Source organism: Malaclemys terrapin, chromosome 4 (assembly GCF_027887155.1).
Source record: "Malaclemys terrapin pileata isolate rMalTer1 chromosome 4, rMalTer1.hap1, whole genome shotgun sequence".
Taxonomy (NCBI): domain Eukaryota; kingdom Metazoa; phylum Chordata; order Testudines; family Emydidae; genus Malaclemys; species Malaclemys terrapin.
This window is the reverse complement of record NC_071508.1, coordinates 111,455,843-111,468,911: the sequence shown is the minus strand read 5'-3', so window position 1 is coordinate 111,468,911 and position 13,069 is coordinate 111,455,843. Positions and strand designations below refer to the sequence as shown.

Below are 13,069 nucleotides of genomic sequence, written 5' to 3'. Positions count from 1 at the left end.
CTCCATAACACAGGCTTCTAGTTGGGGATGTTTTTCAGACAACATTGGCTTGACCAAGAACAAGAACAAACCGTGACCAATCCCAAAACACAACCAATCCAGACAGCTCCTCCTGACATCTCTTCTTTCCCTCCTTCATTTTACCTTGGGCTTTTATATTTAATTGATATGAGTTTAACTGGTTAAGTAACTTGCACAACTTCCCCAAGAGGAGCCTCACACTTCTCCACTAAAGAACTCAGGAATCACATCTCTACACAAAGCAAGAGCCACACCCAAGGACAGAGGAATACAGCACTAGCATTATATCCACACTCCTAGCCCCACCAACCCAAGCAAAGCAGGAGCCACTCCACTGTATAAGGATTGCATACTAGTGCACTGCTGCCTTGCTTCAGATCTGTACTCCCAAGTGCACTAAGTGGCCACTGTGCTGGCATCCTGGGCTCAGAAATTAAACAAGCAACAGGAATCACACATTGTTCTACACAATGGGTGACGCTATCTGCACCCTTTTTAACTTATGTCAAAGACAATAAGATTGCAGCCCAGAATTCTACAGGGTTGTCCATGGCCACTCAGCAGCCTATGGAGGCTATAGGTGCCAGAATCCAATAATCTATTTTGAGCCAAGCAGCCAGGCCACATTGCATACTGGGAACGGTAGCCTCTATTAAAAGGGAGAACAGTTGCAATCTGTTCAATTTGATCCCAGTTCAGTCCAACCCTCAGCTAGGTAGTTTGGGCATAGCCCTTTTGCACCTCAGTCTTGCTTCTGTTCTTTGGTTTTGCAGATTTTTTTTTTTTTTTTTTAAAGCTTTTTGTTAAGGTACCTAAACACAACACTACAAGACAAGCCTGGCAACAGGAATGGAAGCAGAAACTGTATTGTACCAAACAGTAACTTTAAGATTGGCTAAACTGACAGTGCCCTGTTGTTGCCTAGCACTGGCCACATCTCACTATGCAGTGTCAAAGCCTCAGACTATCACAGTGCAAAAACACTGACGTTTGTATGTGTTCAAAGGCTCAGCATCAGGAAGGAGCACCATATCTATCAGCAGATCAGGGCCTGCTTTACCTGCACTGAGGTAGCCACTTCCAGAACATGGAAGGGAAAAGCCTGCAACAAGAGTTGCCAGTCTGGTGAATGTGTCTGTACAAATTATGAATCCTGTTTGATACTGAAGTGGTGAAACTGCTTTATCACGGAATGCTCCTCTATCCAGATCCAGCATGGACTGAACCTATAGAATGTCCACACCAGACTAAGGACAATGGTATGTACTTTAACTACTGTACTCTGACCAGACAACAGATATGCTCAGCAGGTTAGCTGGGACTGGGAGAAAGTAATTCTCCAACTTGTCTGCAAGGAGTGGGAAAGTGGAGAGGAAAACTTGTGTTTTAGAATCTTGTACACAGTGTCTGCATTTAACATGTTATACCTACCACATGTGCCTTGAAGAAAAACTGTGGGCCCAGAGCACCCACCCAACTGGAGTTCTGGGAGAGGGCAAGTCTGAGGGGCCAGCACTGAGTCTAGAGACTGGGCAAGAGACCACCTGACTGCACCTTTCAGGTGGGAGTGCTAGAAAGAAGATCTGCACCCTAAGAGTGTGCCCAGAGATCCTAAGACAGTGGCAATGGCAGATCTCCATTCAGAGTGAGTAATTAAAATATCCACGGATTCAGCAGTCTGGTGACTGACCAAGAGGGGGCACTCCCCTGGAGCTGTGACAAGACGAAGCAGCTGAAGAGAAATACAGCACAAAACACTGAAAGCTATTATGTAAATATAAAGGCACAGAAGGCAAATTTGTCATTCTGTTTAAGTGGATAAAGCTCAGTCGTCATAACTCACTGCTAAGGGAAATCAAATATGAATAGTTACAGAAAAGCAAACACCCTGGGAGGGTGTGGAACATCTTCTAGATCTACATGGATCAATCAGAAGAGAAAGACACATATAGACGGGTGGATATGCAGAGCATGTAATATTTTTGGCATTATTTGTAGCTTCTTCAGATGCATGCCAGAGCAATGTTGCTTGTTTTGCCTGACCAACATCCCTATTAGGTGAGGCTAAAATCAGGGTCTGAGCTGACAACACTGCAACTGATACCGGCTAGTTTGCTAGGCCTGCATCATCAGACTGTGTGCTAGGAAGAGAATATTTAAAGTTCCTAATGTAGCTTTGTCCCTGGAAGTGTTTACCCTGGGTCACCATAGAACTCATTCCAGGATACATGATGACTCAGTGTATTGGGTAGGATATAGAGCCTCTGACCTCCAATTCTTGCTTCAAATCCCACCCAAGTGGATATTGGACCTCAAAAATCTGTTCAGACAATATGCAGTGTTATCATAGCTGTGTCGGTCCCAAGGTATTAGAGGGACAAGATGGGTGATGTAATATCTTTTATTTGACAGACTTCTATTGACGAAAGACAAGCTTTTGAACTTACACGTCTTCTTCAGATCGGACCTGAGGAAGAGCTCTGTGTAAGCTCAAAAGCTTCTCTGACCAATAGAAGATGGTTCAGCCAATATGAAATAAATCCGTGTCTTCAATGCAATTCCCACCAAACAGGTGTCTACAAAACCACCAACACAACTGTCCCCCATCCACCTTTACAATCTCAGGAGAAAGGCCGATAATTGAAAGAACCATAAAATCTGAATTCTGTCCAGGGCAGAGGAAGGCACACTGGGTGAGGCACAAAGGATTCAGTCTCCAAGGGCTCCTTTTTAGAGCAGTGGGCATTATACATGATTCTCTGCTTGTGCCCCAGCTAGATCCCTGTGACCTATACACACTGCCCCATCCCTGTTTTTATCATTCTTTGAATCTGTTGAGTTCTGGGCTTAGTGGTCCCTCCCTCACCTGTCCACCAACCCAGTATTAAAATAGGCTGCCACTTTTCACCAGTGATAAACTCTTTAAAAAAAGTCATTCAGTAATATACTTGTCTGTACCCTTGGGTTACAAATGCACAGAGAAGTACCTGTGTACCCTTCCTTTCTGCATTTCTAGACAGAGATGCACAAGAAGGCTCCTATATGGGCACCTTCTCAAGACTGAGGTAAAGTAGTAATCTGCATGGGCCCCCTCCCCACATGGGATAGAAAAGATCATTTTTCCCCATAGACCATCCAATGTATCAGACCAAATGTGCTGCATTTGAAAGGGAAACAAATATTTCCTTTCCCTAAATAAAGGCAAGCCCCATCCATGCTCCCTCCCAGCACCAGACCAGACCATTCGCACCTGAGCCCTCCTATCTGGCCCCAGAATCCTTCCACCCACCCTTAGTTGAATTCAATTGCTCACCCAGGGCCACTGTGCAGCAGCACCAAGTCTGAGCACAGGCTAGCACCTTACATAAGTGGGAACAGAGCCAAGACAGCAGGAAGAGGCTTTAGGTTAAGCTCTGCCCTGAGGATTTGCAGTGAGACCACTAGGGCTCAGACTATCCTCCAAGCGACTGTTCACATTCATCCGTAGCATGACCTTGGTCACTTGGTGCAGACATTGTGACAAACTGTGGTCTGACTGAAGGACACAAACTTGGGCCCTGCTACCGCTTCCCTGGATGTTGGAAGACAACTGGCCAGCTCAATTTTGTCTGAAGTAATAGGTAGAGGCCCTCTGCATGGTCAGCTTGGGGAAGCCTTTGCCTCCAAGTCCCTGCTATGCTGAGAGTGATCTTTGAGAAAGAAGGGAACCCAGCTTATTAAAGCAAACTCAGATAATGTGGGAGCAGGACACCATTCTGGAAATGGACAACCCTGAAGCAGCAGAGATGGAAGGAGGTGCTAGACAAAGCCGGGGGTTAGGGCTGACAAGAACTCAAAGATGAGTGGAAGTAACATAGTTCCTATTAAGCTTAAATAGAACATGGGGGGCAAGAGCACTCAAATGCCCTACATAACACAGGCTGCTCTGCAATTCCTTGTGCTGCCACAGGTGAAAACCAAAACAAATGCAGCCAGCAGAACTGGGGGCCACCCATATTTCCCTGAATGGCAGCAAAGAGAATCCACCCTAGGTGAGAAGGGGATGCCAGTGAGTCATGAAAGAATGTACCAATAGATAGGAAGCCAGAAAATGAGTGGAGCAAGAGAAATCATAGAATATTAGGGCTGGAAGGGACCTCAGGAGGTCATCTAGTCCAACCCCCTGCTCAAAGCAGGACCAATCCACAGAAAGATTTTTGCCCCAAATCGCTAAATGCCCCCTCAAGGACTGAACTCACAACCCTGGGTTTAGCAGGCCAATGCTCAAACCACTGAGCTATCCCTCTCCACAGCTAAGGCCTCATCCCCTTCCAGAGGCTTCCTCTCTACAGGAAAGGGGGACCTTTTATGCTTCCCAAAGAGTTCTGCACCTACCAACACACCAGGTGACCTGATCTTTATTATTAAAAGCCCAAGACCCACCCCATCTATTTCCCCCCTCACCACACAGACTTGAAGCATGTGGGGAGAGAGAGAATGCAGCTGTCACACTAGAGAAGTAAATATCCTCCAAAGACCCGAGTACATTCCAGGTGAAGCATAACTAAGGTTAGGCACAGTGTATGTTTTTACTTACTCTGGCCCTTCTTCCACTTCTTCCTCCTCCGAGGACGAGCCAGTTTCCTCCAGGTCCCGAGCCATCCCAACTGGCATCTCCTATGGGAGTGTTCATGCAGCCCAGTCACAGTGGTCTCTTAGACCCTTTCATATAGAATCAGTGGATCTAGCCAGTGCAGCTACCTGCAATAATCATCAGAAGTATGAGTATATGACTGAGCAGAATAGCCTAGAGACAGATGTCAACTCAACACTACCTCAACTGTTTCCAGTACACAAATCTACATGTGATATAAACCTGCTGGGGCGTAAACCAACCTACTTGCTGCCAGAGGGCAGAAAGAAACTTCCTTAACTGTCGGTTCTTGCACTTTCCTCTGAACCATCAGGTTCTGGCCACTAGTCCAGGACACTTGACTGCACAGACAGGAGATAGATAGCACTGCTATTTTTTAGTCACAGTGATACTCTTTTGGGGCCTTCAACCATCATGAAGAATCCCCTGAGAGACCCTCCCTGGGTCTAACAGGTCCAGTGCAGGAAGTCCCAGACTAGTTGCCCAAGTGTAGTTGGGCTGACTCAGCACCCCAGAGGAGGCAGTTACTTTCCTGTGCGCCTGACTCCGAGACTAGCTGGAAAGGGTCTGGCTACTTCAGCACTTTCTTCCTCAAAGGCTTTCTTTCCTGCTAGGGACATGCTTTAGTCAAACAAGCCCGGGGGCTCCGCACACGGGTAACTGGGGGAAGGTCTCTGGCCTGGGTTACACAGGAGCTCAGTCACTTCGGGCTTTACCGCCTATGAAGGAGGGACTGGACCGCCACGCGGCCTGGTGCCGACCCGCGCTGGCCCAGGCCCTCTGGTCACTGCCCGTGCAGGAGCCTCCGACTCCCCGGTTAGCCCGGCCAGAAGGGTCGGTCCGGGATGCGCGGAGAGCCCAGCACCCCGGTGACGGCTAGGGGGTCAGTGGGCACCACAGGCTGCCTGGGATAAGGGGCTTCCCAAGGCAGCGGCCCCTCCCCACGCCGCCCGCTCATCCGACCCCACCTGCCACCAAGGGGCCCGGCCGCGCTCCGGGGAGGCACCTGGCGCCGCCACACAGCCAGCCGGCCCCGCCGAAAGCAGCCGCCTCGGGGCTAGCGAGCCCGGGACACCAGGCTTCCCGCCGTGCTGCCAGGCGGCGCCCGCCGCTGGGAACCCTGGTGAGTTCCAGGATTCCCTGGGATCGCGCCGGGCCCCGCCCGCCCGCCTTCCTCCCGTACTTACAGCCTCGTCTTCCCGGGGGGGCTGAGCTCCGGGCAACTCAGCCCCGGCGGCCGCCGCTCCCGACGCTTCCCCGGTTACTACAACAACCAACAGGCAGGCAACCGCCCCAACTCCCTGCTGCGCAGGCGCCAGCGGCACCCTCCCTTCGCTCTTCCAGCCGCGCAGGCGCAAACGCTACATTGCGCTCCCTACTCGGCAAGGCACAAGCACACGCCTTGCCTGCGCCGCTTGCAGCTTCCGCCTCCTCTAACATAGCGACCGAAGAACCCGACGTATAGGCTGGGCCTATATTTTACGTCACCGCGCCTCAGGGGTGGAGCTCCCTTATTGTCTTTGATTCGTGTAGTGACCTATCAATCCACATGGCGTGTGAATAGAGATGGTTCTAACAGCCAATCAGAGTAGGGGCAGGGCTAACATGGAACCAATCAATACGCAGAGCATCCAGGGGCGGGGGTGCTGCTGTATAGCGGTGGGGAGTCGCTGGGGCTGCGGGGCTGGGAGCAGGTGTGCAGTGGCATGAGGGCTGGTCGGAGGATGCGGTGCAGGGGCTCAAGGGAGATCGTGGGAGGACTGGGCTGGGGGCTCTGTTGGGGAAGGGCGACAGGGAGGTGATGGGAGGCGGGGCGGAAAGGGGGTGGGGGACTTGTGGGAGAGATTTGGGACAGGAGGAAGCGAAGTGGGGTGCAGCCCTGGGACAGTGGAGCGGGGAGTGCAAATCCCTATACTGGCAGTGGCGAGTAGGATGCATTAACGGGGGAGTCCAAGCCTTGATATCGTGATGGTCAGTGCCCAGCTTTGCCATACAGGGAGCTCAATACACTATCGGTTTTGCAGACGTCTCTGTTTGGGGTGATGTGGCAAGCTGCTGCTGCCAATCGGGGGAGAGAGGAAGGTGGAGAGGCTGCAACAAAGGTTTCTGAACAGGACCTACTTGGTCAAGTTTGGCCCAGGACCCAGACGATTAGTGACCTCCCACAGTGAGGCAGCATCATGCTTTTCCATCCCCTTTTGATGGACCTACCGATTTCTACCTTTGCATTATGAGGGGTGTAGTGTAGGCCTCATCTGGTAGGGGTGGGTCTCTTTATGGGAATCTGTGGGAAGAGAAGGTGACTTTCTGTAGAAAAGCCTGGATCCTGGTTTAAGTGGAAGCGTTCTAGGGGGTGGAATCCATGTGGTTTCCTTTTGTGATGCTGATCTCCTGCCTTTGTCCCCAGGAGCAGGTACCAGAGCATGATGAGCCGTTTTCTGAATGTGTTGCGCAGCTGGCTGGTCATGGTGTCCATCATTGCAATGGGGAACACATTGCAGAGCTTTCGTGATCACAGCTTCCTCTCCGAGAAGCTGTACACGGGCACACCCACCCTTGGTAAGGAGCCCAGGTTGCCCTTCCTGCCCATAAGGAGGCATTACCATATCAGCTATACCTCATGTATCAACATCCTGCCCCAGGTCCTGGAGGACTTTTGTCCACATCTCAGAAGTGATCCACAATTCAGGTCTTAACCTCCTGTGAGCCATATGCTAGCCCAAACTCACAAGGGCAACCAGCACCGTCCCTTCTTCAGCAATGAGCCCTCATCTTCTCTGGAGAGTGCCAACCTGTCTCCACTGTACCATCTTCTACAGCCTTAAGTCACCTGCTGGCCAAGATCTGGAACCCTTTCTCCAGAAGGGTTGGCAGTAGATATGACTAGGGTGACCAGACAGCAAGTGTGAAAAATCAGGACGGGGGTGGGGGGTAATAGGAGCCTATATAAGAAAAAGACCCCAAAATCAGGACTGTCCCTATAAAATCGGGACATCTGGTCACCCTAGATATGACCCTCTCACCAAGCCTGCAAATGCTGCTATTCAGCAGTTTCAGGCAGCAGACAGCATTGTTCAGCATCCACAGCAATGCACTTTTAACTCCGTGATCTTAGTACGGCTTCTTCAGTGCTGGAACAAGCCGTGGTTCCTTTCCCCCTTGAGGTCTGTGGTTTCTGGAAAGGGTGCATGGTTCAACAGCTACAGAAACACCCACTCAGCTGCCCTTTAATCATCTAGGAAACCTTGTTATTCTCTCCTACTTGCTGTGGGTGTAACTGCACTAGCTGGGAGAAGATCCCATGTTCTTCCTTCCCTCCACTACTTTGCCCAACCTGCAGAGATGGTAATTCATGGGAGGGAGCATTCATTTTCCTCATCTGTCTCTTCTTCTCTGCACAGTGAATGGTCTCCAAGCTCGGACCTTTGGCATCTGGACTCTGCTCTCATCAGTGATTCGCTGCTCCTGTGCCATTGACATCCGCAACAAGACGTATGTAAGGGAAACACCAGAGAAGGGGTGTCCCTTTTTCCCCATAGTGTTCACTTGTCACTGCTATAACAGCTCTCTCCTGTCCTTTTATGGGGCAGCTCTGGGGGTTGTCAATAGCTGCTTCCTGAAATCCCCTTATTGGGCCCCTCTTGGGGTAGGGGTAGACAGTCTTCCCTTGAAACATCTTAACAGGTAGCTCAAGATGGGGGATTAATCGCTGCTCTCTCAATATCCTTTATGGGGCAGCTCTTGGAATAAGAGGTTTAACTACTGCCCACTGAATCACAGGAGGAAAGGCCACTCATTTGAACCCAATTCTCAGATCAAGCTAATAATTACCAGATCTGACATGGCCTTTTAAGCCCTATAGTGCAGGGCTTCTCAACCTTTTTCTCTCTAAGGGTTCAGCAGGGGTGGGGAGGCCTCAGGGCAGGGACCTTGGGCATAGGCATAGTTTGACTTCTATTTGGGGGGGGATAGGGGCCAGTGGGGCTCGAGTCACCTCCGCATGGTGGAGTCCAGCGAGGTAGCGCCACCTCCACTCCCTGACTCACCTCAGCAGGCCACCCAGACTGTCTGGGTTGGGGGGGAAGGCGCAACCAAAAATTATAACTCAAAGGTGGGGGGTTTCGCTCAAAACGTTTGAAAACAGCTTAGGGTGCAGGGAGGGGGTAGCTAGGGGCTGTGTGCAGGCGGGGGGTAACTCAGGGAGGAGGGAGGGGTTGCTAGGGGTTGTGGGAGGGCAGCTCAGGGTGGAGGGAGGGCATCACTTGGGGCAGTGTGCAGACAGGGTAGCTCAACTTGCATGGGGGGTGGCTAGGGGCTGTGTGCGGGAAGGGGAGTAGCTCAGGGTGCAGGGAGGTGGGTACTAGGGGCTGTGTGTGGGCAGGGGGTAGCTCAGGGTGCAGGGAGGTGGGTACTAGGGGCTGTGTGTGGGCAGGGGGTAGCTCAGGGTGCAGGGAGGGCATAGCTCAGGGTGTAGGGAGATGGGTATTAGGGGCTGTGTGCTGGGAGGATTCCCCTGCAGTCCCTGTTCCCGGAGGGGTCTGCCAGCCACGGAGCTGGGTCTCCCCAACTGGGGGGCTCTTACCAGCTGTCTCTACGGGAGCAAAGGTGTCTGAGAGCTGAGGGACAGCTTCAATGTGGGGCACCAGCACGAGTGGAAGAAATGCTGCTGCTGCCTGTGCCATGCACCAGCCAGAACAGTAGCGGTCCCACACTGCCTGGCTCTGGCTTTGGCTTCCCACTTCCGACCTGGCCAGGGGGCGAGAAAAGGAGGGGCAGGAGAGGTGTGGAGCTGTCCCCGGGAACTGCCGTGATCTTGCGCTGCAGTGGGGGGGCAATGCCCTCCATGTCCCTAATTCTGTCCATGCACTCAGGGCTTCTGCCCCACAGGGAGCATCGGGGCTCTGGGATTCAGCCCTGGGCCTCCCTGCCTCAGCCCCACAGGGAGACGCCGGGAATCTGGGCTTCAGCCTCACAGGGGGGCACCGGGGATCAGGGCTTCAGCCACGGGGCCCTGCAGCCCCCTTGAAAGGGCTCACAGGCCCCCTGGGGGGCCACAGACCCCCGGTTGAGAACTGCTGCTATAGTGTTTCTGATCTTCATTCTGGAACCCTCAGCCCGGTGGCCTCATTACCCTGGTGATACTGGGTGCTTAGCAACACTGCCATCATACTGGTGCATGGCGCCTGTTTTGCCAGTGGCTGCTCTGTTAAGGATTGCATGGAAACTCATCCCAAGTGACGTGTCATGCACCCTGCTGTGGGTCTGAAGGGAGCACATGCACATGGGCTGTCTTGATTGGGGCCAGCATAAGCTGGTGGTTGTCTTTGTAACTAGAGGGGATGGGCACTGAGGCTGGCTGTTTATTCCTCTGGTAATAGGGGAACTTCTGTCTGTCAGTAGTGCCAGAGCAGGATGACTTCTATATGTATCTCTAGTACACACTGGATGAATGACTGTGTGATGGAGATGGGAGGCTGGTGGTTCTCTCTGCTGGGTATATTTGTAGAGGGGGTGAACTCAGGCCAGTTGGTTATGTCTGTGGGTTAAGGGACTGCTGGCAGTTGCCATGGGAGGGGCACATCCTGACCAACTGGTTGTTTCTTGGAAGGGTTTTGTGTTCTAATAGTCTGCAGCAATGTAGTTGCTAGAGGGCAGCAGAGCTCAGGTATTACATCAGCTTAGGTGCTGGATTTGTAGACAGCTCCAGGCCCAAATCAGCTTCTCTTCTTGTATCATGGGGTGCCTCCACCATTCCCCAATCCTGTGTCCCCTCATGTTCTTACCACTCCCCTTGTGCACACACACTCCCCTTATCCGCCTCTGCTCCTACAATGGTAATCCGTGCACATCTGCTTGATGATGCGCTTGAACTCCTCTGCTTCACTGAAACCTGCCTGCAGCTGGACCCATTCCTGCAACATCAGAAGATGGTTCCTGTGGTGCCCCCTCATTGAACAGCTCTGGGACAAGGAGGTGATGCTTGTCCTTAAAGGACAAGTTCCCAGTGCCCCTGCTCTCCTCTGAGACATTCTCTCATCATCTCCTCCTCCGTACAGATGGGCTGTGTTTTCTTCCCAAAAGTCCCAGGGGGCTGGACACCACCCTAAGCACTGGCCTCCTGGAGTTGCCTCCCACTCCCATACCCGCAGGGATAAGGACACTGCCTCCCCTATCTCCTTCTCAGCCCAGTACAGCTCTGTGCCTCAGACTGACCACTTTCTCTTTCCAGTGCACTGAGTAATCCTGCCCCTCCCCAGTGACTCCACCGCAGCTCCTATCCTGCCTGCCTACCCTGCTCAGTACTCCCAGATCAACTCAGATTTTCTTTTAAAGTGCCATTGTCCTGCAAAAAGCTCTAAATGCCTTCTGGGCCCCATGTTTGTGTCGCTATGAGGTCCATATCACATTTGCTGTTTACAAATAAAAAGATGTTTTTTTTCTTCTCATTTCTTCTCAAAACTCACTCTGGGCTGTGAGAGTCAAGCGGGATGCTTTCCTTTTTGCACACCATCAGTAGAGAAGGCTCATCAGGACAGATTCTGTCCTCAGTGCCACCTGTGCTGCCCCATTCTAGCCGTTTGATGTAACAGATTGGAACTTTAGCAGAATCCTTTACTATGATGCTTTGGCTGGAAAAGAATCCAGCTCATTCTCTCTCAGCTGGCCTAACAGGAGTAAAAGCTGCAAAGGCTTATTTCATTCACAGACAGGGGTGCTGGAACAATTTTATAGTGGCAGTGCTGATGATGGAAACCATGTATTTGGTGTTTGTTATTACTGCTTCAAGTCAGCGGTGTGGCAGCACCCCTAGTTCCAGCACCACTGGTCACAGAAGTTGGCAGCTCTGACTCCACTACCCTGATAGGAAGGGCCCAGCAAAATGAGAAGGGGCCATCGGTACATAGTCACTTTACAGAATAAGGAAGGGTCTACATTAGGAAATTAGCAGATCTTCCCAGAGTTCCTCAACTGGAGTTGATAACTGTTTGGGTTTAGTGTAGACAGGACCAAGCCTTTAAGCCCTCATTACTGAAAGCATCCTACACTCATCTCTAGGCCCCTTCCTTGACAGTAATGTTTGCACTTGCAGCTGCCATTTTAGCCCTGATTGGCCAGGACAATGTATTGTCAACAACAGGTAACTTTCACCATGTAAAAAAGGCTCTAACACTTTTGTGGGCGCAAGGAAGATCTTGAGAGAAAATGCCTCAGGCACCAAAGAGGCTGGGAAGGGACCTGTCTGTGGTTTTCCCCATCCTGCCGCTGCTAGGCTGGAATTGGATCTCACTCCACAGTGTGAGGATGGACTGGGCTGGCTCTCCCCATCCTGCTCTTTTCCTCTCCCTGGCAGGCTTGTGCCCCCACTCCACACTACCCACTAACCGCTCTCTTTCTCTCCGCTCTTGGCAGCCTCTATCACATCACACTCTTGACCTTCCTCATAGCCCTGGCCCACTTCCTCTCTGAAGTGTTTGTTTACGGCACAGCAGCCCCGACGATTGGTGTCCTGGCACCCCTGATGGTGGCAAGTAAGTACAGCTTACTCCGTGATTCCCCTGGGAGCTAGGAGGCTGGGGTTGAGCTCAGATGAGGGGGTGGGGAGAGGTAAAGTTCCCTTCCTCTGGGCAGTGTTTCTGGCACCCACTTGCCTTCCATCTGTGTCTCAGGTTTCTCCATCCTGGGCATGTTGATTGGGCTGCAATACCTGGATGTGGATGCAGTGTCACGAAACAAGAAGAAAAATTGAAGCCAAGGGTCCCACGTATGTTAGAATCACCTGCCTGCTGCCTCCGCTTCTTCCCTGCCAAACTCCTGCCATCTTACCTCCCTGGCCCCCTCTCTGCTTCTCTAGCCCCTGGCCCCCTGCAGTCAGATCATAGTTTGACTTCTTGTTAATCATTCTTCATTAGCAATTGATTTCACCTGTACAGGCAGTGTTTTAATGGTGACCAGTGATAAAAGCCCAGCCCCAAGCCTGTGGGGGCTGTCCCACTGTAGGCATTGCCTAAGACATCCTCAGCTCCTAGGCTGGCAAGGGGACCACTTCCCAGCCATGCCCAGCACTGTTCTCCCCCTACTGCAGGGCACCTGCAGGGAGGAGGAGTAGAGCCACCCATGATCTGCTGGAGATCTGTGGAGGAGGAGACACCAAGTCCAGCCCCTGGTGTTGCTGTGTTTTGTATGTGTCTATGTTCATGGGGCAGTTTGTAATAAACAATAGAAAAATGTGGAGGCTGCAGAGTGTTGCCTTCTACTAGAGAGAAGGAGGGAGGAAGGGAGACCCAGCCTGAGTGACAAGGAGCAGCACCTTTAGCCCACCTCACCCTGGAGGGTAAGTCAGCCCTCCTACCCAGCCAAGGCCTCCTTCCAATCTCCTGCTCCACAGCCTGATTGTTCACACTGTATGGACGTGAA

The 13,069-nt window shown here is 51.8% G+C and overlaps 2 protein-coding genes across 5 annotated transcripts in view; one reads left to right on the top strand and one right to left on the bottom strand.

The window, feature by feature from the left end:
• TTLL5 (tubulin tyrosine ligase like 5) overlaps nucleotides 1-5,987 on the bottom strand; it is a 207,869-nt gene extending 201,882 nt beyond the window's left edge. For 2 of the 3 annotated variants that reach the window (XM_054027918.1, XM_054027920.1), the window contains exons 1-2: nucleotides 5,842-5,985; nucleotides 4,598-4,761 (exon numbers count right to left, since the gene is read on the bottom strand). In XM_054027918.1, the coding sequence (XP_053883893.1) occupies nucleotides 4,598-4,674 (77 nt within the window). In that variant the 5' untranslated portion in view covers nucleotides 4,675-4,761; nucleotides 5,842-5,985. Of the gene's footprint in view, nucleotides 1-4,597; nucleotides 4,762-5,841 lie in introns of all 3 variants that reach the window. The other variant, XM_054027921.1, reaches the window with a different exon arrangement.
• A 311-nt stretch (nucleotides 5,988-6,298) lies between these two features.
• Nucleotides 6,299-12,884, top strand: ERG28 (ergosterol biosynthesis 28 homolog). 2 transcript variants are annotated; one of them, XM_054026060.1, is made up of 5 exons: nucleotides 6,299-6,348; nucleotides 7,062-7,213; nucleotides 8,056-8,146; nucleotides 12,065-12,183; nucleotides 12,322-12,884. In XM_054026060.1, exons 2-5 carry the CDS (start codon nucleotides 7,078-7,080, stop codon nucleotides 12,399-12,401), a joined length of 426 nt encoding a protein of 141 aa, XP_053882035.1. In that variant the 5' UTR covers nucleotides 6,299-6,348; nucleotides 7,062-7,077; the 3' UTR covers nucleotides 12,402-12,884. The 2 variants fall into 2 exon arrangements, with proteins under 2 accessions (XP_053882035.1, XP_053882036.1); XM_054026061.1 differs by lacking the exon at nucleotides 6,299-6,348 and adding an exon at nucleotides 6,540-6,625.
• The last annotated feature ends 185 nt before the right edge of the window (nucleotides 12,885-13,069 follow it).

What these genes read in the sequence shown, in the direction of transcription:
- ERG28 (XM_054026060.1), top strand. Translation starts at nt 7,078, where the DNA reads ATGATGAGCCGTTTTCTGAATGTGTTGCGCAGCTGGCTGGTCATGGTG. An exon ending in ATTGACATCCGCAACAAGAC is followed by an intron (nt 8,147 to 12,064) that starts GTATGTAAGGGA and finishes CGCTCTTGGCAG; the next exon opens with CCTCTATCACATCACACTCT. An exon ending in GGCACCCCTGATGGTGGCAA is followed by an intron (nt 12,184 to 12,321) that starts GTAAGTACAGCT and finishes TCTGTGTCTCAG; the next exon opens with GTTTCTCCATCCTGGGCATG.